This window comes from Hippocampus bargibanti, linkage group LG04 (assembly GCF_051943395.1).
Source record: "Hippocampus bargibanti isolate YZ-2025 linkage group LG04, ASM5194339v1, whole genome shotgun sequence".
Lineage (NCBI taxonomy): Eukaryota > Metazoa > Chordata > Actinopteri > Syngnathiformes > Syngnathidae > Hippocampus > Hippocampus bargibanti.
This window is the reverse complement of record NC_142737.1, coordinates 32314510-32339998: the sequence shown is the minus strand read 5'-3', so window position 1 is coordinate 32339998 and position 25489 is coordinate 32314510. Positions and strand designations below refer to the sequence as shown.

The following is a 25489-nucleotide window of genomic DNA, read 5'->3' as shown; positions in this document are numbered from 1 at the left end:
TCGCTGCCGGGTGTGGTCGACCAAGGTCGGCTTCGGGGTTCCTCGGGCCGTCGGTCGCTCAGCTCCTTTCGCCGCTCTCGGAGACGATGATCCAAGCCGATGACACCCCCCTCAACGCTCGGTCGCCATAGCCGCTGCCAGCGGCCTGGATCCGGAAAGCGATGGAGTATTCCGCGGCCGAACGGGCTCCTTGGACGCAGTCGAGGATTCTCCCTTCCGCCTCGACCTCCGTCACCAGATGGTGAAACACCCGGCGTATCTCGGCCACGAAGTCCTGATACGAGGCGCACAGCTCCGGTCGGGACTCTCGTACCGCCAGCACCCATGTTTCGGCTTCACCCGCGAGCAGGCTGGTGATGAAGGCTACCTTAGCCTCATCGCTAACGTAGGCGTCAGGATGTTCAAACACGAGCGCACACTGCATGAGGAATTGAGCACAGCGCTCGGTTTCGCCTGCGTAGCGTGAGGGTTGGGGTAGCGGGGGAATGCGCCTGCCCACGGGCGGGGAGGAAGGGACAGTGAGGGTGGCGATGCATGTTTCCATCTCCTTGAGGCGTTGAGCCAGCGAGGAAGTGGCGTAGCGCATTTCCTCGATCGCCTGGGCCAGCTGGCTCGAACGCTCCGCCTCTTGCACAAGGGCGGCAAAGTACCTGTCATCGCCGGCGGGGTCCATGGGTGGTCGGAGTATTGTGTGACGATGCTCGAGTGCAAAAAGGCAGGACTCGAGCGACGGGGTTTGGCGAAAGGGAAGGACCCGAAATACACGACGTGACAGGCTTGGAAGGAGCAAGAGTCTTTACTGAAACATGCATCAAAAAATAACAAACAGGGAAGAGTGGAGGAAGATAACTAAATAATAGCAGACCTGGCAACACGGAAGTAGTAACGGCAAAGTCCAAAAATACTCCGACGGAGACGGTAGTGAGCGATAGGCAGATATAGACAGAAGGCACAATCAGTGAATGACAATCAGCTGTGGGAACCCAGGTGAGTAATGATTGGAGGGGCCGTCTCCCGGGAGTGGCGGAGGAGGTGACAGGAGGGGCGGGGCGCGCCCAGGATGGCAACGAGATGTGACAAAATCATTTCCCGCAGTTCATTTCTGGGCACGTTTTAGGATCAGACAAATGGAGAAAAAAAACATTTCATTTCAGATGTTGATGTCATAATATAATAACAATACATTTTATTTCTAAGCGCCTTTCAAAACTCTCAAACTCTCAAAGACACTTTACAGTCACGGTATTCAAATCTTTAGTGAATCGGCCAAAAGTCTGAGATTAGAAATGCCGACTGATCTATTTTCATTTCAATTCTGTCTGCTTGTCTTCAGATGTACATTTTAGTTTGCATTTTAAGCTCCTTCTTTAATAAAAAATAGTCGTCTTTGAGAGTGATGATAAGCGCTTTCACATCATCAAATATATTATCTGTATCATATTGGATTTGGGTTGGCCACATATGATTCTGCAACGAATTATGGTAAATGTAAATTCAAATTTACATTTGTGGTTTCTCCTTCTTCAACCCCGATCAGTCTTATCTCTGGGCTTGGCAGGTTGCACTAAATAATGTAGAAGTCTTGCCGTCGTCGACATTTTGTGCCTCGAACAACAGTTCCATGCGCTCTACGTCGGCAGACCACGATTCAATCTCGGGTTTAAACTTGTCCGGTCGTTGTGAAAAGTAACCCATCATACCTCACTATACTTTAGAGTATTTCTTCTGCCCTCAAATGGAGTTTTACTCGCCAGATGTGGCATTTTTTGTGAAGAAGCAGACACACACGTTATCCTTGGTAATCTGTATCGATCGTGACTTGTTGCATCAGCCGATATGGGGAAGAATGTGGAACATTTACACACATGCACAATGGATAACAAATGCAAGGTACGGCAAGGCTGTGCATATAAACAACCTGTCTATAACTTTTGTGGTTATTAAACCACAGCGTTCTCCGCCATTAAATTTATATTGGATGATATAATCAAAGCAACATTGCTTCCTATTCGTCCACCTGTCCTTGAACATGTTCTTTGACGCCCCTGTTGTCTTTTTAAATGCGTTTTTGCTTGTTCACTGTGGATTTGCCACATCAAAGGCATTTAAAAATTTGTTTGGCACTTTCTTATTGCCTTATTTTAATATTCAACCTTGTGTTAATCTTTAATCCAATGATGCTTTATTTTGTCATTTTTATGTGCATTTAACATTGAAGTCCAATTTCAATTCCATTTTATTCAAATTGTTATTAAAACCATTTTGGCAGCGAGTTTTTCCAAAATATTTTCGGCCCCCTTGGTGTTATTTTTAAATTTTAAACCTGATGATGCATTGTTGCTATTATATTATACTCAAACCTGAATATTTCGGTCCAAATTTAGGATTTAAGGGTCTCGAGCCTAAATAAAAGGCTACTTTAGTCATGGTTCATTATTATTAAATTCATACTGAAACTATTATTTTACAATTAACATAATATCATATTGCAGTCAAATTAAGATTAGTTATAACGATATGACCAGTTGTCACATTCTGGTTGGCAACCAATGGGTGGCGCTGTAGGCGTCGCCTGCACCTGCACAGGTGTTGGTCATTTAAATCAGTGGCAGACTGTCATGTTCTTGTTGGCGACCAACGGGTGGCGCTGTCGGCCCTGCCTGCACAGGTGTTGGTAGTTTCAATCAGTGGCAGTTAAAAGGACTCCTGGCACGACCATTTGGTGTCGACTCATTGTGCTTGCTTCACCCTTACAGGTTTGTTTCATCTTGGCAGATTTTTATTCATGGTTTTCTTTGATACGTTGTACTTCTCTATTCAGATGACTTTTATGTTTGAGATTTTGTTCCTGCTGACTTGATTTTAATATAATTTGTCAAATACACCTTGCTGCTCCTTCCTACCTTTTTGGGATCCACCACCTTGCAAACAGTGACAAAAACTGGAAGAAAAAAATCAGGCTTCCATATCTTGAACTCTATTCATTTGGATTGGAACCTAAATCTTTTCATCAATGACCAGCAAGGCCAACACCTAAAACGGTCAACTTTGAACAGACAATGCCATCAACAAATGAAATCATATTGATCCACTTTGGTTTTGTTCACTGTTCAGTGACTGATGCTGGACGTGTGTCCAAGCTAGATATTTGGCATCGCTTTTGACATGCAAGTGCATCCATTTCTGGAGTCAGGCTCTGCGCGCAGGAAATCCTCAGGACTGAATGAGACCACGCCTATGTGATGTTTTGTTTATCTTCACGAACCAAAAGAGTTGCTCGCACAGATATGTGGTCCCGAATATCGAGAGCAAGTGGAAATTGCGCAGCACCGACAGTTATATTTTGACTTGAGCATGTCGTGATACTGCAGCTCAATGAGCTCCATTTGGAGATTGCTCGGTGCATTATTGTCATCAAATGTAAAGAGGTTGCTAAAAAGTTCAAAGCTACATTTTCAGACTTGAAAGTCAGCGAATCGTGGGGCATAAATGCCGATACATTGAGCCCTGCGTATCGCAGATGCCACGGCATTTGGGCCAATCAAAACAGAAAGTTCCTGCACTCATCGAAAATTGCGGGACGATTGGCAGACATGGAGGCTCTCGCACATCGAGCCTACTCCATTTGCCTTCCGTTTGTGTTTTTAGGACACAAACAGTTGATGTCATCACAGCGTTTTGACGCTTGAATTAAAAAAATTAAATTGGGCGTCAAACGCTACCCAGCGCTTGACGCGTTCAATGTGTAGGCACCTTTAGCGGTACGTGCTCTGTGTAACGGGCCGTACCCAGCGGGAAATCATCTCACTGGCCAAACATAATTGTAGTGCGGGCCAAGATTGACCACGTGATCATAACAAATGACACGCTGGCAACTCCAATACGACAAGATAGTATACGAGGTCAATCTGTTGTTTCTAAGCAACGTTTTCCATTGAATACTATTAGATACCAAAATGTTGACAGTTCATTTATAAATCTTATAACTTTTAGTGTCATTTTATATTTGGTATTATGGATATTTATGACTGTGTCGGCGCACAGGCGTTCTGCTGACCCAAATACGCACGGCTTCCAACACATGTGAGCTGTCCAAAAATCACTCTCCTTGCTACCGGTGCAGTCACCCAACACATACGCTCAGATTCAGGCGGACGCCGAAGCAAACAAGTTCTACCGGTTGCCCTCTCCCCAGCCGCACCCCGACCCAGGGACCGTCTGCAATGCCAATTCGCTTAACCCGCCACGCAGCAGAACGAACTGTCTCAAAAAGGCAGCGGCGCCTACCGTGAGCCCGATGTGGCGATGGTGTCGCGGCAATCCCACTCGCTCGAGCGCATGGGTGATTGCTGTGATAGTGAGATGCTGTCATGCTGGAGAAAATTGTCATACGTGTTTGTTAAGAAACAGTTATTTTGTATCCTCATTTTGTCCTACTTCGATAGTCACGTTCGATTGACAGCTGGGGGAGGGGCCACGCCTCCCCGCCTCCAATGCTGTCAATTCCTTCATCAGGACGCTAAAACGGGACGCTGTCAACTTGTATTTGTACTTTGTATTACCCTGGACTTTGTATATCTTCGATGGTCGGTCAGAGCCCCCCCACCACACATCCCGTAAGCCTTTCGGAATTGTACCTTTTCTGCACCACCGTGTGCGAGTTGCTTTTCACCATTGTCGGGTTTCCTTTTGCGCCCCCACTCGTTGTTTTTGGTATTGTTTATTTTTGATTATTCCCTTTGTCCTCTTTTTGGGACCAGCACTTTGTGTTGTAGCTTAATAAATCATGCTGCACAAACCTCTGTCTCTGTCGCATTGCTGGCTGTAGCGGTGGCAGCCGTAGAATTTTTAAAAGGTCTGGCGGTCGTGGTCGTAAGTATGGGTGGTCTTAACTCGTGCCTGTCGTGCATCGGATGTTACCATCGTTTTTTTTTTTCACCCATTTATACATGGTCTTTTTTTCAGGCTGAATTTTTTTTATAATAGAAAATTGAACACATTTCACAACACGTAAGGTGCTGTACACTCAACAATGGTACAGGGGGGATAAAAACCTTGTAAATGAGTGATAAAAAATAGATTTAATGACCACAATAATTTTTTTTAACACATTTCACAACACGTAGGGTGCTGTACACTCAATGATGGTACGGGCGGTAAAAAAAACTTGAAAAGGAGTGAAAAAAATACATTTAATAACGATAACTAAAAGTAAAAAAAAAAAAAATTCAATGTTCTCAAGGGGAAAAAAAGAATGTAAATAATCAGCCTGATAAAGCCTGCTCGGTGGCCACAAGCAGAGAAGGAAAAGGGTTTCACACCAGTGTGGATTCTTGTGTGGCTAATTACAGTAAATGGCTCTTCTGGGAGAATTGTTTGCCACAAACTGGGCAGGCAAAATATTTCTCACCAGTGTGGATTGTTGTGTGGCTAATTAAAATGCCCTTCTTCGAGAATCCTTTGCAACAAAAAAGGGCAGGCAAAAGCTTTCTCACCGGTTTCGATTCTCACGTGCACTTAAGTGATGCTTCCTTAAAAATCTTTGACCACATTCTTAACAGGCAAAAGATTTCTCACTGGTGTGGGTTTTTGTGTGGCGAATTAAAGAGCCCTTCTGAGAGAATCCTTTGCCACATACTGAGCAGGAAAAAGGTTTCTCGCCAGTGTGGATTCTTGTGTGGAGAATTAAATGGGCCTTCTGAGAGAATCCTTTGCCACAAACTGAACAGGAAAAAAGCTTCTCACCAGTGTGGGTTCTTGTGTGGCTATTTAAAGAGCCCTTCTGAGAGAATCTTTGCCCACAAACTGAACATAAAAAAGGTTTCTCACCAGTGTGGGTTCTGGTGTGATGAATTAAGGTTTTCTTCTCATTGAATCTTTGGCCGCAATCTGAACAGGAAAAAGGTTTCTCACCAGTGTGGATTCTTGTGTGAAGAAATAAATGGCCCTTTTCAGAAAATCCTTTGCCACAAATTGAACAGGAAAAAGGTTTCTCACCAGTGTGGATTCTTGTGTGGCAAATTAAAGAGACCTTGTGAGAGAATCCTTTGCCACAATCTGAACAGGAAAAATGTTTCTCGCCGGTGTGGATTCTAGTGTGGCCAATTAAGTGATGCTTCTCAGAGAATCCTTTGCCACAATCTGAACAGGAAAAAGGTTTCTCACCGGTGTGGATTCTTGTGTGTTTATTTAAGCTCCCCTTCTCAGAGAATCCTTTGCCACACACTGAACAGGAAAAAGGTTTCTCACCACTGTGGACTCTGGCGTGGCTAATTAAAGAGCCCTTCTGAGAGAATCCTTTGCCACAAACTGAACAGAAAAAAGGTTTCTCAACACCGTGGGTTCTTGTGTGGCTATTTAAAGAGCCCTTCTGAGAGAATCCTTTGCCACAAAGTGAACAGAAAAAAGGCTTCTCGCCACTGTGGGTTCTTGTGTGGCTATTTAAAGAGCCCTTCTGAGAGAATCCTTTGCCACAAACTGAACAGGAAAAAGGTTTCACACCACTGTGGGTTCTTGTGTGGCTATTTAAAGAGCCCTTCTGAGAGAATCCTTTGCCACAAACTGAACAGGAAAAAGGTTTCTCACCACTGTGGATTCTTGTGTGGCTAATTAAAGAGTGCTTGTGAGTAAATCCTTGGCCACAAACTGAACAGGAAAAAGGTTTCTCGCCACTATGGGTTCTTGTGTGGCTATTTAAAGAGCCCTTCTGAGAGAATCCTTTGCCACAAAATGAACAGGAAAAAGGTTTCACACCACTGTGGGTTCTTGTATGGCGATTTAAAGAGCCCTTCTGAGAAAATCCTTTACCACAAACTGAACAGGAAAAAGGTTTCTCACCAGTGTGGCTTCTTGTGTGGCTAATTAAATAGCCATTCTGAGAGAATCCGTTTCCACAAACTGAACAGGAAAAAGGATTCTCACCATTGTGGTTTCTTGTGTGGCAAATTAAATTGGCATTCTGAGAGAATCCTTTGCCGCAAACCGAGCAGGCAAAATGTTTCTCACCAGTGTGGGTTCTCGCATGTTTTTTCAAAAAACTCAGATCAGTCAATGTTTTGCCACACAGAGAAGATTTGCAGGGTTTGTTGCCAGTGTGACATGTCAGATCACCGACAGACTCTTCATCTTGACCATCATCATTTGATGATCTGTTGTCATCATTTTTGGTGCAAGGGTGCTCTGGCTCCTCCTCTCTTTTAATGTCGCGGGCTCCCTCTTCTTCCTTCTTCAGCCGCGCAGGACAAGCATCTTCGCTGATATCTGCATGACACAAAATGACAGACACACGTGCAATTATGGTGAAAGTTACTCAGAGATAAGTGAGTTCAGATTACCATTCAAAATGTGAAATGAACAGCATCACAATTGTGGTGGATTTCAAAAGACTTTGACGTTGGCGTAGAAAAAGTTTTGCTTTTTACAGATGTGCTGCTTTTTTGTGCAAACACAATCTCTTTCTCTTTGTCTGTCTCAGTGCACACGTCCTTCCCCCAGCCACACACAGCTTTTAGCACGCACATGTGTGCGTTCTTTGCCGAAGGACTTCACACCCTTATGTGTCCAGTGTGCAAGAACTTCTTGAATTAGAACATTTTGCCGAACATGAAGCATGTAAAGCTTTTTTCGTCCTTGTACGTCTGGAATTGTTCAAATAAGCCTACGGTGAGCATGCAAGTTTTTTTTTTTTTTGCGTATGAGTTCTCATGCGTCTTTTGGGTGAGTTTGTTGCTGCACATGGTGCACCCAAAAGGGATTCTAAAAGGCGCTTGGAAATTAAACGTATTATTCTTATTCTCTACTGTGTGTGTTCATTTGTGCTACATCAGGTTAATCTTGCGGGAGAATCTCTGCCTCTCATGTCTGCATCTCTGTCTATGCTATTCATCGCCGCACACGCGCACACGCACACACACACACAAACAGGCACAAGTTGCAAATTAAATGTATTATTCTTATTTGCTTGTTGAGTGTGTTTGATGGTATGAGTGGCAAAGTCATTTTTAGGTTGTTTACACAGTGATGTTGCCGGCACACGAGAGAACCTGTGAGACCCGGATGTTGTCATGCTTTTTATGAGCATGCGCGGAATAAACGGCCCGTCAGTGAGTTCCCAGACCAAAGACAGACACGGCTGTGCGTCATTATTCTCCTTAATCAAAACTGTAAAATATGCACGCAGGGCAAGTTTACACAGCAGGAAGAGACAAACAGATGCTAAAGCTACAGTTGTGCTATAACTAGTGCACACAGACCTGTGCGGTCCTATAGAGCCGACAGATAAAAACGGCTACAGGTATACAAGAGCATTTACTGATGACCACAGTGGGATGATTTTTCCATACTTTATTAAAGTATGGAGTTTAAGGACGACATGACAAAAGCTACAGAAAAATTCATAGCCGATGTAGCGCCATATGGAAAAATAAAATGCATACGGTCCGACAACGCTACAGAATTCTCTGGGCAAGACTTCCAGTGTTTCCTTAGGAAAAATAGGATAAGGCACAAGACAAGTGCACCCTACTCGCCACACCAAAACGGAACGGCCGAGAGAGGTTGGAGAACTTTATTGGAAATGTCTAGATGCATGCTGTTGGAGAGTAACCTCCCCAAGCAATGATGGATTGGATTTGCCTTTATTAGTCTCGCAGTGGAGAAATTTACATTTCACAGCAGCAAAGTTATGAAAGAAATGAAAGTAGAAAAGCAAAACACAGGAGCTGCTGGAAAGGCAGACACTCTCGCGGCGCCGTCTTGAAGTCAAAAGAACAAAAAACTAAAATAACATGACTCCCTGGTCTATATCGACAAATCGGGTTTTTTTTCCTCAATCTTCTGATGTTGACATTTATCACAGGTTTCAATGGCAATTTTCACATCATCAATTTTCAAATGCAACAAATTAATTCAAACCTCAAAACATCATTGATTTTACACTTTAAATCCAAAAACCGATACTTTCTGACTTTTCTGGACCCAACCCGCATTTCCCTCTGTACGAAAGTGCGATCCGTGTCTGTGTCAAAATAATTTGGCCAATTTTCTTGCCTTCTGGCACTTCTCTTGCTTACAACCACATGGCCATAATATGCTAAATTTTGCCCTTTGACGGGCAAAACTCAAATCATCAACTTTATTTCGGCACCTCAGATCAAAGGCAGTTTGATTTTGAATGTCCGAGTAGGACTGACCACATTCCAACACTTCGTCTGTCAGAAACAAGTGTGTTGTCAACTTTTATACATTCGGGGCGCCCCTAAATACTGCCTGAAAGCTGTGGCTCGAAACGCGCATCGCGCTACCTTTTTTCCCCCTTTTATTGCTTCTATGAATTTGGTCCAGTTCTTCAACGCATAGGGCGGACTCTCTAACTGGGTTCGTTCAGTAGGACAGCAATTCAAATTTACATTTGTGGTTTCTCCTTCTTCAACCCCGATCGGGGTGAGGAGAACTTGCATATTGCATCCACAAAAGTCTGCTGTTTGAATCCCACTATATATTACATGAATTACGACACGTTATCGCAATTCCAATCACACTCAGACGCACTCACGGCCGAAAACAGCTGGCGCTTCACTCACAGACAGTCAAGCTCACACAGGCGCACACAGGCACCGACACACAGACACAAGGGTGATCAGTCCTTGTGTATTTTTATTCATCCCTGAGATGTTTCCTCTGCTTGAGAGTAACATGCCTCGTGCTAGCAATAGCCTTCTCGAGTAACATGCCTAGTTCTGGCAACAACCTTCTCACACATCCACTGTAAATTATCTTTTTTGCACTCCTGCAATGTTATTTTGGTTTGTAACATCTGATTCTATGACTCTGTGGTGGCATCAGCCATCCACTATGGCATTGTCTGCTGGTCAGGCAGCATCACCACCCGGGACAGAAAAAGACTGGAGCGCTTTGTCCGGCTCATTGTTAGGAACCGGCTCTCTTCATTCACTTCAGAGATCCGGTATAATTGTTCTTATTCTCTACTGTGTGTGTTCACTTGTGATTCATCAGGTTGATCTTGCGGGAGAATCTCTGCCTCTCATGTGTGCATCTCTGTCCATGCTACTCATCGCCACACGCGCGCGCGCGCACACACACACACACACACACACACACACACACACACACACACACACACACACACACACTAAAACAAACAGAGCGACTGACTCACAGCAGCGAATGCTCCCGAATGCTCCGTTTGGTCTCTAGTCAGGCATCGCTAGTCGAACAAGCAAATACGAGTTGCTAATATCATTACAAGAGCTACTTTATGTCAGAATCGGTTTCGTCATAAACAAAAGTCCTGATGTCGCACAGGCATTGTATGCTACTTATTTGAGCGCGTGTGTACAAAAAAAACAACCCGCAAAGCCTGTTCAAAAAGACTTGAAAACAAGCGAGACGAGCAGTAAGAGCCAACCTAATCCGCGAAGAAAAATTCTTGGCTTAATCCTCCAAATGGCGTCCTGAAGTTGACGTTGCCCTTTGTGGTCCTCTTTTGCCCGTCAGTGAGTTCGCAGACCAAAGACAGACACGGCTGTGCGTCATTATTCTCCTTAATCAAAACTGTAAAATATGCACGCAGGGCAAGTTTACACAGCAGGAAGAGACAAACAGATGCTAAAGCTACAGTTGTGCTATAACTAGTGCACACAGACCTGTGCGGTCCTATAGAGCCGACAGATAAAAACGGCTACAGGTATACAAGAGCATTTACTAATAACCACAGTGGGATGATTTTCCATACTTTATTAAAGTATGGAGTTTAAGGACGACATGACAAAAGCTACAGAAAAATTCATAGCCGATGTAGCGCCATATGGAAAAATAAAATGCATACGGTCCGACAACGCTACAGAATTCTCTGGGCAAGACTTCCAGTGTTTCCTTAGGAAAAATAGGATAAGGCACAAGACAAGTGCACCCTACTCGCCACACCAAAACGGAACGGCCGAGAGAGGTTGGAGAACTTTATTGGAAATGTCTAGATGCATGCTGTTGGAGAGTAACCTCCCCAAGCAATGATGGATTGGATTTGCCTTTATTAGTCTCGCAGTGGAGAAATTTACATTTCACAGCAGCAAAGTTATGAAAGAAATGAAAGTAGAAAAGCAAAACACAGGAGCTGCTGGAAAGGCAGCCACTCTCGCGGCGCCGTCTTGAAGTCAAAAGAACAACAAACTAAAATAACATGACTCCCTGGTCTATATCGACAAATCGGGTTTTTTTTTTCTCAATCTTCTGATGTTGACATTTATCACAGGTTTCAATGGCAATTTTCACATCATCAATTTTCAAATGCAACAAATTAATTCAAACCTCAAAACATCATTGATTTTACACTTTAAATCCAAAAACCGATACTTTCGGACTTTTCTGGACCCAACCCACATTTCCCTCTGTACGAAAGTGCGATCCGTGTCTGTGTCAAAATAATTTGGCCAATTTTCTTGCCTTCTGGCACTTCTCTTGCTTACAACCACATGGCCATAATATGCTAAATTTTGCCCTTTGACGGGCAAAACTCAAATCATCAACTTTATTTCGGCACCTCAGATCAAAGGCAGTTTGATTTTGAATGTCCGAGTAGGACTGACCACATTCCAACACTTCGTCTGTCAGAAACAAGTGTGTTGTCAACTTTTATACATTCGGGGCGCCCCTAAATACTGCCTGAAAGCTGTGGCTCGAAACGCGCATCGCGCTACCTTTTTTCCCCCTTTTATTGCTTCTATGAATTTGGTCCAGTTCTTCAACGCATAGGGCGGACTCTCTAACTGGGTTCGTTCAGTAGGACAGCAATTCAAATTTACATTTGTGGTTTCTCCTTCTTCAACCCCGATCGGGGTGAGGAGAACTTGCATATTGCATCCACAAAAGTCTGCTGTTTGAATCCCACTATATATTACATGAATTACGACACGTTATCGCAATTCCAATCACACTCAGACGCACTCACGGCCGAAAACAGCTGGCGCTTCACTCACAGACAGTCAAGCTCACACAGGCGCACACAGGCACCGACACACAGACACAAGGGTGATCAGTCCTTGTGTATTTTTATTCATCCCTGAGAAGTTTCCTCTGCTTGAGAGTAACATGCCTCGTGCTAGCAATAGCCTTCTCGAGTAACATGCCTAGTGCTGGCAACAACCTTCTCACACATCCGCTGTAAATTATCTTTTTTGCACTCCTGCAATGTTATTTTGGTTTGTAACATCTGATTCTATGACTCTGTGGTGGCATAAGCCATCCACTATGGCATTGTCTGCTGGTCAGGCAGCATCACCACCCGGGACAGAAAAAGACTGGAGCGCTTTGTCCGGCTCATTGTTAGGAACCGGCTCTCTTCATTCACTTCAGAGATCCGGTATAATTGTTCTTATTCTCTACTGTGTGTGTTCACTTGTGATTCATCAGGTTGATCTTGCGGGAGAATCTCTGCCTCTCATGTGTGCATCTCTGTCCATGCTACTCATCGCCACACACAGACACACAGACACACACACACACTAAAACAAACAGAGCGACTGACTCACAGCAGCGAATGCTCCCGAATGCTCCGTTTGGTCTCTAGTCAGGCATCGCTAGTCGAACAAGCAAATACGAGTTGCTAATATCATTACAAGAGCTACTTTATGTCAGAATCGGTTTCGTCATAAACAAAAGTCCTGATGTCGCACAGGCATTGTATGCTACTTATTTGAGCGCGTGTGTACAAAAAAAACAACCCGCAAAGCCTGTTCAAAAAGACTTGAAAACAAGCGAGACGAGCAGTAAGAGCCAACCTAATCCGCGAAGAAAAATTCTTGGCTTAATCCTCCAAATGGCGTCCTGAAGTTGACGTTGCCCTTTGTGGTCCTCTTTTTCTTCACAGAGGTCCTTCTCGTCTTCTGGTGTCCTTCTTGCGTACATTGTTCACACGACAGTTCCAAAATGTTTCGCTTACGATCTCTGCGGAGCGATGCGTAGAGCACGAGGGCCTTTTTGTTAGCGGCTAGAAAACTCGGCTAAACTCAACGAGGCCTCGAAAGTCCAACGTACACCGAGACGACTTAAATCGGACACAAGCTTCAACGAAAGATGTTCTAAACGAGCAAGATGGTGGTGGGCGTTATGAGCACGTCGCCGACCAATTCGGGAGTATTTGGTCAAAGAGTGTCGACCGCGTTTTGGTCCGCAGTCCGAGCTCGTGTCAAGTCAGCAATTGTGAGTACTCTGCATCCCGGAAATCTGTCCACAGTGAACGCCCTTCACCACCTTCGAAATAAAAGCATTACAAACCGTCAGCGGTTTGGATATAAAATAATGTTTAACAATTATTCAGTCAACGACACGTTACCCCAGACAGAATGAAAATTGTCGTTCTGATCCGATGGTAGATTTCCAAATAAAATCATCCAAATCTTCTTTTCCTTTTGGCATTTCCCTTCAAGGGCTTGCCAAAGCGAATCAGTGTCATCCATCTTCTTAGGTTTGATTTGCATGTTTGTTTTGGCCACGCTTTTACGGATAATGGATGTTTGGATGCATGTTTGGTTTCTCTTTGAATGTTGTGTTGACTTATTCCCTCTTATTTGGGTGAAATGGACGCTTTGGTTTGGTGTGTATTTGTAACGGAGTTGTGCTCTATGATTATTAAATTATGACGGAAGTGACGCAACGGCGCACGGTGTGGCACCAAGTCCCGCCCATAGTTTTCAGAGCTACTTGGACAATATTTATGGTGAGTCGCATTTCTCTGATGGTCTGGATTAATTTAACACGCATTTCCATGATAATATCTTATTTTGTTTCCCCTTTTGTCCTGTCTAGTGTTATCTAATTAGTTCCCTGATTCCTTTCGAGTCCGGATTACTTTTTGTGTCATTATTTAATTCAAGTTTCGTCGAGTGGAACTTTGAAACACTGGTGCTTCATAGTGCTTTTCTGTTGCGCAGTTAATCACAAGACGAAACCAATGCGACTTCACCCACCCCTTCTGCCATACTGTGTTGCACAGAATGATTATTTCGTTTCGTTTTATTGTACAATATTTAGTTTCTTATGTCGTGTTTCATTTGACCGTGAGTGTTCGTGGCGGGTTGAACTGTGCCGCCATTATCCAGCACACCGCGTGTTCCGCCGACGTATCCGCATGTGATGCGTTCAGGGACATCATGTTAATAACAGTAATCTTGTGTTTTCTCTTTTTCGTTTTCAGACCGTTTTCAATCTGTCTGGGGGAACGCGTCGTTGTCTGAATAATTTATTTGTATACAAACCGCTGACTGTTTACAATGCTTTTATTTCGAAGGTGGTGAACGACGTTTACTGTGGACAGATTTCCGGGATGCAGAGTATTCACAATTGCTGACTTGACGCAAACTCGTACTGAAACGCGGTCGACACCCGATGACCAAATTCTGCTGAATTTGTCGGCGAAGTGCTCAAAACGCCCACTCGGAGCGCCCACCACTATCTTGCTCGATTAGAACATCTTTTGTTGACACCTATGTCCGATTAAAGTCGTCTCGGTCTCCGTTGGACTTTCGAGGCTTTATTTAGCTGAGCCGAGTTTGCTAGCCGCTAACAAAGAGGGCCTCGTGCTCAATTTATCGCTCCGCAGAGATCGTAAGCGAAACATTTTGGAACTGTCGTGTGAACAATGGACGCAAGAAGGACACCAGAAGACGAGAAGGACCTTTGTGAAGAAAAAGATGACCGCAATGCAGAACGTCAACTGCTGGACGCCATTTTGAGGATGCAGCCAAGAATTGTTCTTCACAGATTAGGTTGGCTCTTACTGCTCGTCTTGCTTGTTTTCAAGTCTTTTTGAACAGACTTCACGTGTTGTTGGTTTTTGTACACGCGCTCAAATAAGTAACATACACTTACTTGCAATCGCTACGAGAAACTACCATCTAGGTTACTGTTTAAAACGCTAGGACTGCTGCCAGAATGTCTAGCGCAACAGCGCCCTCGTGCTCAACGCATCCCCCGCAGAGATCGTAAGCGAAACATTTTGGAACTGTTTGGAACTGTCGTGTGAACAATATACGCAGGATTGACACCAGAAGACGAGAATGACCTTTGTGAAGAAAAAGAGGACCACAAGGCACGCAGCCAAGAATTGTTCTTCACGGACAAGGTTGGCTCTTACTGCTCGTCTCACTTGTTTTCTTCTTTCTGTCTTTTTGAACAGGCTATGTGTGTTGTTTTCTTGTACACATGCGCTCAAATAAGTAACATACAATGACTGTAGGAAATCACAAGTGCAAAGGCACAAAGCTCGCATCACATATTTATAGAATAAAAAGTGTCGAAAGTTGTGCGACATCAGAACTTTTGTATCTGACCAAACCCATTCTGACCTGAAGCGGCTCTTGTAATTATATTCTTGCGCTAGTCATTCTGGCAGCAGTCCTAGCGTTTTAATAGTAGCCAAAATGGTAACTTTTCGTGGCGATTGAAAGTACTCATGAGAGAAAAATGATCCACAGCTGTGTCAATCATTGGTCTGGGAACTCGACAAACGTTTTATTCTGCGCATGCTCTTAAAAATGCTTCACAATTTCCGTGAATTACATGATCAGCTCGTTTCGCAGGTCATGTCAATCATGAAATTCGTGTCTTTGCCTCACATACACATGTCTGTGTAAGCTCTCAGTCGTACAGGCGTGGTCCATCGATGAGAAGGTTTCTTCAGCCTTCATCTGTACAAATTTGAAGGTTTCGGACGTTTCGCCTCCTATCCAAGAGGCTTCGTCAGCGAACTAAAGTCTGACTGGTCGTATCGGCCCTATTTATATATCCCTAATGTCCAGCCATAGCGGCGCCGGACACAGCTATGATAGATCCCTACTCTCAGGTTGGGGGGAGCAGAGGCCCACTCCCTGTGGCCCCACTGATTGTTCCTACATTCCTGACTAACGACTGGCCTATTTGCCCCACTCCCACCGGTATCACCTCATCAGCATTACGAATGTTGCCTAACCTGTTTTGCCTAAGCAGGCTATTGTATGAACGATCCAAATTGAACCTCATCCCACCAGACCGGTTTAATGAAGGATTTTGTTGTTTTATAAGAATCGCTTCTTTTACCCCCCTTTCAAACCATCTATGGACATTAGGGATATATAAATAGGGCAGATACGACCCGTCAGACTTTAGTTCGCTGACGAAGCCTCTTGGATAGAAGGCGAAACGTCCGAAACCTTCAAATTTGTACAGATGACGGCTGAAGAACTGTAGAGGCACACGTTGAGGCCCCCATTCCATCAGCCTGCGAAATTCCACTATTACATCCTATAAAGTCAGATAAGTGTCCAAGCATGACACATCCTGTAGCTTGCTTGCCACTACAAGATGCAGGAATAGTATCATTTCCCCTTAGCATGCTCGTGAACGAAGCACGACAAAATGGAAGTGATTATCCTCATGGTTCTTGGTACGCTCGTATCAAGTTAGGGAAGGATTGGACCACTGGTTGGGATTCCGTTGTGGTCCAATCTGAGCCCAAAACAAAATGGGTTCGAGGTAGCTGTCCCCAAGAAGCAAAACGAACTGTCGTCAAGATAGCTCGAGGGAACTGGTTAGGAACTGGCACAATGAGTGATATCCAACTTGTTATCGTAACCCACAAAGTTGCAGGATGCATGGACTTGAGACTCTGTCCTGATTCTCGTGAACATCACATTGGTTTTCCCGTAACTATATGCATGATGTCATCTGTGACATCACCAGTCGTAACATCGCCTCTCCAGCGTAAACCACACATCAAACTGACAGCCTATATGGAAACACCTGACAAAAAGGCCCAAAATTCAGGTGTCATGGACGCATTATATCACCCGTTTGCAGGAGAAAAGCATGACTGGAATCCGTTGTTATCAAACACGTGGCATCGTTATGCTACACTAATTGCTAAACAAAATAGGAAAAGTAATTGTTTTGTATGCTCTTATATGCCTCATTCTGTGACACAACAATGCGTGCATTCAAAGGTATTTGGAGATAAGATGGCTCGAGCTGCTTATATGTTATGTAATATCTTCGCATAAACCTGATCAACATTTTCCGGTTCTTCGCAATGCTTCGAGAGGAGAGATGGTTCCAGGTTTAGATACCATTTTGGAAACTGAAAACCAGGTTATGACCGAGAGCGGGTTGCGATTACCAATATGCGTTGCAATGTACGGTATGGGTCAAAACTTAGGTTTTATATAGAAGAGGATAGATGTTTATATGTGCTACCGTTAAACACTAATGTCACCGTTTTACCCGTATCTTCACATCTTTGGTGGTTATGCGGTTGGAAAATATATTCTTTTATTCCTCCGCGAGCCTACGGTTTGTGCGCACCTGTTACAGTAACTGACAATACTTTTGACATCCCCACAAGGGGGCGTCTGTGCTATGGTGGGTGACACTTGTGCGTACATACCTGAAGAAGCGAATTCCATAAACATGACTAATGCTTTGTCTGTTATCAGGGATCTCAGAGATGCTATGGCAATTATGAGCAAACTACGGCCCGCGGGCCACATACGGCCCGTTAGGCTTTTCAATCCGGCCCGCCGAACCTGCCCAAATTATAGTAAAAACAGTGTCTGAAACACATGACAAAAAGTTAGCGGACAACAGGGCAGATAACTGAAAAGTTGCCTGTCCCATTTTTCACAACTTGAAGCACAATGAGACAACTAATCTTATTAAAAAACATTGTCACAAAGTATAAAGTTGTTCAAATCAAGAATATACCTACTACAAATGCTACCTTGCTTAATTTACGGTAAATGTGCATGGCTAGATTTTGCTGCAGTAGTCGATTGTCATTGTGGTGCACAATGCAACGTTTGCATTGCTTCCTACGAACCACTAAGCCCCTTTCATAAGTCTCACGTACACTTTACAGTCACGGTTTAATGTAAATTTACGTTTTGAAGCGTCACATATGTTGTTAGCTTCTTTTGAATCTTCTGGGCTGAGGTTCTGTGCATCTATTTTGGAAAATGACATGCAATTGCACGACTTTATAACGCTTGTGAAAGTCCGTAAGAAAGAAGCAGGCTTCTGATTGGCTGCCGTGCCGAGTATGCAAATTTGACTGGAGGTAGCCTATGTCTGTGTGCTCGGCGACGGTACACGTGTATTGTTTGCGCGTGAAGGCGAGGGCGTCAGTGAGGAGTTTGTTGAGCGCGCGGTCAGGACAAACCATCTATGATTTTGCGGAATTTAACACAAGTAGTATTTCGTTGTGTAATAATATGTTTTGAATGTTGAAAGTGATTCCATTTTTCAATAAATGTTGATTTCTTTAACTTTGCCCCTTCAATGAAAACTTATTAAAAACAGACGCAATCTTGATGAATCACAGTGCATATGTTATTTTAATCTATTTCCATTCCCTCCTCCAAGTATCTGCGAAATAGTATGTAAACGCCATATTCCTTGAGACAAATTTATTAACTGATCAGGGATATTTTTCACATTTTAAAAATAAATTGGGTTCTTCCTGTGCTATGAGGTTTGTACACACTACATTTAAAGGACAACCGGCACCATTTTTTGTGTGTTTCCCACTGACCAAAACAGGCAGGCTGATATTTTTATTTAAATGAAAAACACCAATAAAAATGACTTCAAAATGAATCCGGAAATGGCCAGTTTCAGAAGGTCCCACCCCCTTGTTCGTGACGTCACGCCAAGACGTCTTGCCTTCCTCGAGAATCAAAAGAATGGCTTCAGATTCGGAGATGTTTTCTTGTGACCCATCCAGTTATGAATATGATTCAAATAGTTCTGAAGAGGAAAGCATAAATGTTTGCAATTGATTCAAGGAGTCCTCCCATATCAATTCGAGCCGTCAATGACAGCAATGTAGCTCCCAGAAAATGCAGAAGATTGCGCCCAAGCTCCGTTGGAAATGGGCTGATTGGTCAGCTGGGAATTTGTGTCAGCGAATATCAAATAGTTGTCTTGGTCCAACACACAACGATTCACCGTGGCGTTATTTATGTGTTTTCCTTCTAATTTCGCCATCAACACGAAGTTTTCAGACCAAACAAAGTACCCAAAATGCATTGTGTGTCACTTTCTTGGTCAGGGGCGGTCCTAACGTGACATGGGGATCGTCATCAACTCGAAAACAAGACTTCGTGAATATTCTGTTCAAGTCTTAGAATGTAAACTATAGCTATATGCTGTGGAATCTTTGTAAAATACGCTCAGTCAAAGTCATTTGAAATGATTTTATAAATTATGGACATAACTTGTCCGGAGGCGTCAGTTGTCCTTTAATGCTTTAGGTTTAGTATTTCCGGCCCAAACACTCCCTCCAAATGCTCCTGGCCCGGCCCCTCTGTCAAATTTTAGGACCCAATGCGGCCCGCGAGTCAAAAAGTTTGCCCACCCCTGTGCTATGGCCAAAGATCGACGGATTGATCACCCGTGGACCTTTACCAGGCTCTTCGGAGGCCCTTGGTATACGACTTTGCTCAGACTGTTTATCCCTATCGCGATCGTGATTGTACTTATTTTCTTAGTCATTGGTTGTATTATTCCATGCTTAAGAGCAACGCTAATGAATATGATAACTAATTCTCAGGTGAACTACGCAAAGGTTTTGTATCAACAAATTCGAGAAGGGGACCTTGTGTTGTAGCTTGGAATTGTACACCATGGCCAGAGTGTGGTTGCTCCAACCAAAAAAGAAACGGAGAGCCGAGAAGGAATTTTCCTCGTCAATATTTTTGATTGAACTGAATTTACCTTCAAGACTCTCGCAAACAGAGAGGTTGCAAATCACAGCAGTAAAGTTATGACAGAGGTTTTTCGCCTTCTCCATGGTATAAAGTAAAGGAAAATAAAAAAAGGTTCCCTGTGCCGTTAGAATGACGTGCATGCATGAAAACCGTTATGGAAATGAATGTACCGATGTTTAAATGTGCAACAGGAGGGAATGATACAGTGCTTATGCACATTAGTAAACATGTTACAGTAGTACAGTACAGTCTCGTTATATCGATATTCAAGGGAGTCCGAAAAAATATCGATATAACCGGGACTATCGATATATCCGACCCTGTTTGCATGTAATTTTCTCAGTGCGTGCATAGAAATAGTATAGATATAACCGGGACTATCGATATAACGAGACTTTACTGTATGTTATTTCATGCTTAGATTAGTAAACATATGTTATTCCATGTTTAGCTGAGAACATATTATGTTATTGCATGTTTAGTTTAGTCTACATGGATTTATGAAGCTTATTAGTTGAATAGTTGTGAATGCAGAATGTAACAAGTAACAACTTTCAGTCTAAATGTTCTTCCAAAATACTTGTCCGCAGCTGATTGGACAACAGATCGCTGCTGTGTGACTTCCAATACTAGGCTGCAGCTGATTGGACAACAGATCGCTGCTGTGTACTTTCAAAACTAGTCTGAGCGGGCAGGCTTTGTGCTTTTGCTTTTTGTTCTTGTGCTTTTGGCTCCCCGCTCCGACGAGAGATGTGCTACTTTTGTTTCACGAGAATAAAATAGCTTTTTGTTCACCATCTATCGTCCTCGCTGATATTTCATCACAGAACTTCGTTGAACATCGAACCAGATGAGAAACAAGAATTAGAACCGAACACTTGCGAATTTGAGCGGCTGTTTGTACAGCATATGTCCATAATTACTTGGGAAGGTTACTTTCCAACAGCATGCATCTCGACATCTCAAATAGTGCTCTCCAACCTCTCTCAGCAGTGCCGTTCTGATGGGGCGAGAAGGGTGCACTCGTCTCATGCCTTATCCCATTCTTTCTTAGTAAAGATTCGAACTTTTGCCCAGTGAACTCTGTGCCGTTGTCGGATCAGATGCATTTTATTTTTCCATATGGAGCTATATCGTCAATGAATTTTTTTGTCGTGTCAGTCTTTGCCTTAATAAAATATGGAAAAATCATCCCACTGTGGTCATCAGTGAATTCTATTGAGTACATGTAGCCATTTCTATCTGTCGGTTCTGTAGGACCGCATAGGTCTGTGTGCACTAGCTGTAGCACAGTTGCAGCTTTAGCATCTGCATGTCTGTTCCTGCTCTGTGTCAGCTTGCCCTCTGTGCACATTTCCATCGAACAAAATTCTAAACCATGTTTGGCCTGTGGTACTGGGCCCATAACCTGTTGCGCTAGTCATTCTGGTAGCAGTCCCAGTGTTTTAACAGTAACCAAAATGTTAAATTTTCATAGCGATTGAAAGTACTCACAAGAGAAAAATGATGCACAGCCGTGTCAATCATTGGTCTGGGAACTCGACAAACATCTTATTCTGCGCATGCTCTTAAAAAGGCTTCACAATTTCCGGGTATCACATGATCAGCTCGTTTCACAGGTGATATCAATCATGAAATTTCCCTAATCGTGTCTTTGCCTCACACACACATCCACACACGCACACTCAACATATATGAACAACTCGTATTTGCTTGTTCGACAATCGATGCCTGACTAGAGACTAAATGGAGCATTCGCTGCTTTGAGTCAGTCGTTCTCTCCCTCCCTGTTTGTGTTAGTGTGTGTTTGGCGAGGAGTAGCATGGACAGAGATGCACACATGAGAGGCAGAGATTCTCCCGCAAGATTAACCTGATGAAGCACAAGTGAACGCACACAGTAGAGAATAAGAATAATAATACTACAATATAATAATAATACTAAAAAGAAAAAAAATACTAATAATAAAAAGTTTTTCTTTTCCAAGCGCCTTTCAGAATCCCTTTGGCTGCACCATGTGCACCAAGAAATTCGCCCAAAAGACGCATGAGAAGTCGCACACGCAAAAAAAATCTTGCTTGCTCATCTTGGCTTGTTTGGACCAGCACATCCAGACGTACATGGCTTTAAAAGCTTTATATGCTTCGGGTTCAGCAAAATGTTCTCATTCAAGACGTTCTTGCACACTTGACGCATACGGGTGTGAAGCCCTTCGGCTGAGAACGCACGCGGGTCCTAAAAGCTGTGTATGTGAGTGTGTGTGGCTGGGGGAAGCACGTGTGCGCGCTGAGACAGACAAAGAGATCTCTCTCTTTGTCTGTCTGTCTCGGTTTGCCTGAAAAAAGAAGCACATCTGGAAAAAGCAGCACTTTTCTCAGTGCCTCCTTCATGATCGAAACAGAAACACGTTGGCTGTGAAAGGTCGAAGTAATGGCCAGCAGGTCGTGCAGGCAAGACAATTTTTCTACGCCGGCGTCAAAGTCTTGAATTGAACCACGAATGTGATGCTGTTCATGTCACATTTTGAGTGGTAATCTGAACTCATTTAACTCTGGGTAAGTTTCACCATAATTGCATGTGTGTCTGTCTTTTTGTGTCATGCAGACATCAGCGAAGATGCTTGTCCTGCGCGGCTGAATGCAGAGCCCTCTCACTTTCAAGAGGAAGAAGAGGAAGCTCGCGACATTAAAAGAGAGAAGGAGCCAGAGCACCCTTGCACCAAAAACGATGATGGTCAAGACGGTGATCTGACGTGTCCCACTGACAACAAACCCTGCAAATCTTCTCTGTGTGGCAAAACGTTAACTGATCAGAGTCGTTTGAAAAAGCATGCGAGAACCCATAATGGTAAGAAGCATTTTGCCTGCTCAGTTTGTGGTCAAACATTCCCAAGGAAATACAATTTTATTTGCCACACAAGAATCCACAGTTGTGAGAAAGCTTTTTTCTGTTCAGATTGTGGTCGAACATTTTCAAGTAAGGGCCATTTAATTCGCCACACAAGAATCCACACTGGTGAGAAACCCTTTCCCTGCTTAGTGTGTGGGCAAAGATTCTCTCACAAGCAACAATTAATTGGCCACACAAGAATCCACACTGGTGAGAAACTTTTTTCCTGTTCAGTTTGTGGCAAAGACTTCACTCACAAGAGCCGTTTAATTTGTCACACAAAAATCCACACTGGTGAGAAGCCTTTTTCCTGTTCAGTTTGTGGCAAAGGATTCTCTCAGAAGGGAAGCTTAAGTAAACACACAAGAATACACACTGGTGAGAAACCTTTTTCCTGTTCAGATTGCGGCCAAAGATTCTCGCAGCAGGGCAATTTAATTAGCCACACAAGAACCCACACTGGTGAGAAACCCTTTCCCTGCTTAGTGTGTTGGCAAAGATTCTCTCACAAGCAACAATTAATTGGCCACACAAGAATCCACACTGGTGAGAAACTTTTTTCCTGTTCAGTTTGTGGTAAAGACTTCACACACAAGAACCGTTTAATTTGCCACACAAGAGTCCACACTGGTGAGAAGCCTTTTTCCTGTTCAGTTTGTGGCAAAGGATTCTCTCAGAAGGGAATCTTAAGTAAACACACAAGAACCCACACTGGTGAGAAACCTTTTTCCTGTTCAATTTGTGGCAAAGGATTCTCTGTGAAGGGCTCTTTAATTAGCCACACAAGAACCCACACTGGTGATAAACCTTTTTCCTGTTCAGATTGCGGCCAAAGATTCTCTCAAAAGGGCCTTTTAATTTGCCACACAAGAACCCACGCTGGTGAGAAACCTTTTTCCTGTTCAGATTGCGGCCAAAGATTCTCTCAGAAGGGCCTTTTAATTCGCCACACAAGCACCCACACTGGTGAGAAACCATTTTCCTGTTCAGATTGCTGCCAAAGATTCTCACAGAAGGTCCATTTAATTCGCCACACAAGAACCCACACTGGTGAGAAACCTTTTTCTTGTTCAGTTTGTGGCAAAGGATTCTCTCGCAGGGTCTCTTTAAATAGCCACACAAGTATCCACACTGGTGAAAAACCTTTTTCCTGTTCAGTTTGTGGCAAAGGATTCTCTGTGAAGTGCTCTTTAATTAGCCACACAAGAACCCACACTGGTGAGAAACCTTTTTCCTGTTCAGTTTGTGGCAAAGGATTCTCTCTGAAGGGCAGTTTAATTAGCCACACAAGAACTCACACTGGTGAGAAACCTTTTTCCTGTTCAGTTTGTGGCAAAGGATTCTCTGTGAAGTGCTCTTTAATTCGCCACACAAGAACCCACACTGGTGAGAAACGTTTTGCCTGTTAAGAATGTCGTCAAAGATTTTTAAGGAAGCATCACTTAAGTGCACGTGAGAATAAGAAGAAGTCCAAGATGGCGCCCGAGTAGGCAGCCTCAGCAAGTGCTCTCATGAGCCTTGCTTTTTTTTGGTTGTTTTTGTCTTGTTTTGTGTTTTCTTTTGTCACTTTGTGTTGTTGTGCATCGTGTGGAACGGATACAGATTGTTTTTCAGCATTTTTGACCACGACATTCATCAAGGAGGAGACTGTGCTGAGCGGTTGCGCCTTTTCGGCAGCATAAATATGCCAGTACTGTTTTTGAATGGGAGGAATGTCGGAGCCATTCGACTGCCATCGCTGGACACCAAAGGGGCCATTGTGCTTTTTTGCGCCTGTAATGGGCAGCATCTTCACAGCCCCGCTTTGTTTAGCGGAAAGGTCAGTGCCGTTGGACGGTCTGCGGCTGGATGGATGCATGGCTTGAGGAACCCGCAATAAGAAGAAAGGAGCGTCAGCGCAGAGCGCCGATGCGTATGTGGAACTGTTGCGGCTTGGAATTGAAGTAGATTTATGTGGAACAGGAGATGTGAGACAATCTCTTTTCGTCAATGGATGCTACAGCTGCATGTTTGCTTTCAACATTTAGCTTGTAGTTGACATGCACATTCCACCATGATGTCCCTGATCCACTGGTGGAAAGACGCTTTGATCCTCTCCTCTTTCATCTAGAACTGTTTCATGTCATCACAAAGAGGGTACAGCAAGTCCTGAAGAATGAATGTCTCTCTGTGTCTTTGTTTTGTCATATTGTCTCTATGCTGTCATATTATTTGTTATTTAGTTTTTTTTTGTTCTTTTGACTTCAAGACGGCGCCGCGAGACTGGCTGCCTTTCCAGCAGCTCATGTATTTCGTTTTTCTACTTTCATTCCTTTCATCACTTTGCTGCTGCGAAATGTAAATTTCTCCACTGTGAGACTAATAAAGACATATCCAATCCAATCCAATCCATACTGGTTAGAAAGCCTTTGCCTGCCCAGTTTGTTGCAAAGGATTCTCAAAGAAGGGCATTTTAATTAGCCACACACTAATCCGCACTGCTGAGAAATATTTTACCGGCCCAGTTTGTGCCAAACAGTTCTCTCAGGAAAGCCATTTACTGTAATTAGCCACACAAGAAGCCACACTGGTGAGAAACCCTTTTCCTTCTCTGCTTGTGGCCAAAGATTTTCTGTGAAGGGACTCCTAAAAACACTCAAGAACCGATACTGGTAAGAAACTAATCCAAGCAGGCTTTATCAGGCTGATTCTAATTTATTTACATTATTTTTCCCCATTGGTACATTGAAATCATGTTTTTCCCGACTTTTGGTTTTGGTTATTGAATGTATTTTTTTTTTCATTCATTTTGAAGGTTTTTTTTCTCCCCTGTAACATCGTTGACTGTACAGCACCCGACGTGTTGTGAA

General features: G+C 43.5%; 2 protein-coding genes across 2 annotated transcripts; one reads left to right on the top strand and one right to left on the bottom strand.

Annotated features, from left to right (window-relative positions):
* Positions 1-706: 706 nt before the first annotated feature.
* LOC148899758 (uncharacterized) lies at positions 707-13199 on the bottom strand. Its single transcript, XM_088995238.1, has 2 exons — positions 12795-13199; positions 707-7260 (listed from the first exon to the last, which is right to left on the bottom strand). Exons 1-2 carry the CDS (start codon positions 12919-12921, stop codon positions 5555-5557), a joined length of 1833 nt encoding a protein of 610 aa, XP_088851364.1. The 5' UTR covers positions 12922-13199; the 3' UTR covers positions 707-5554.
* Positions 13200-14363: 1164 nt separating this feature from the next.
* LOC148899757 (uncharacterized) lies at positions 14364-25022 on the top strand. Its single transcript, XM_088995240.1, has 2 exons — positions 14364-14780; positions 22356-25022. The coding sequence occupies exons 1-2, from the start codon at positions 14654-14656 to the stop codon at positions 24047-24049; spliced, it is 1821 nt and encodes a 606-aa protein (XP_088851366.1). The 5' UTR covers positions 14364-14653; the 3' UTR covers positions 24050-25022.
* The last annotated feature ends 467 nt before the right edge of the window (positions 25023-25489 follow it).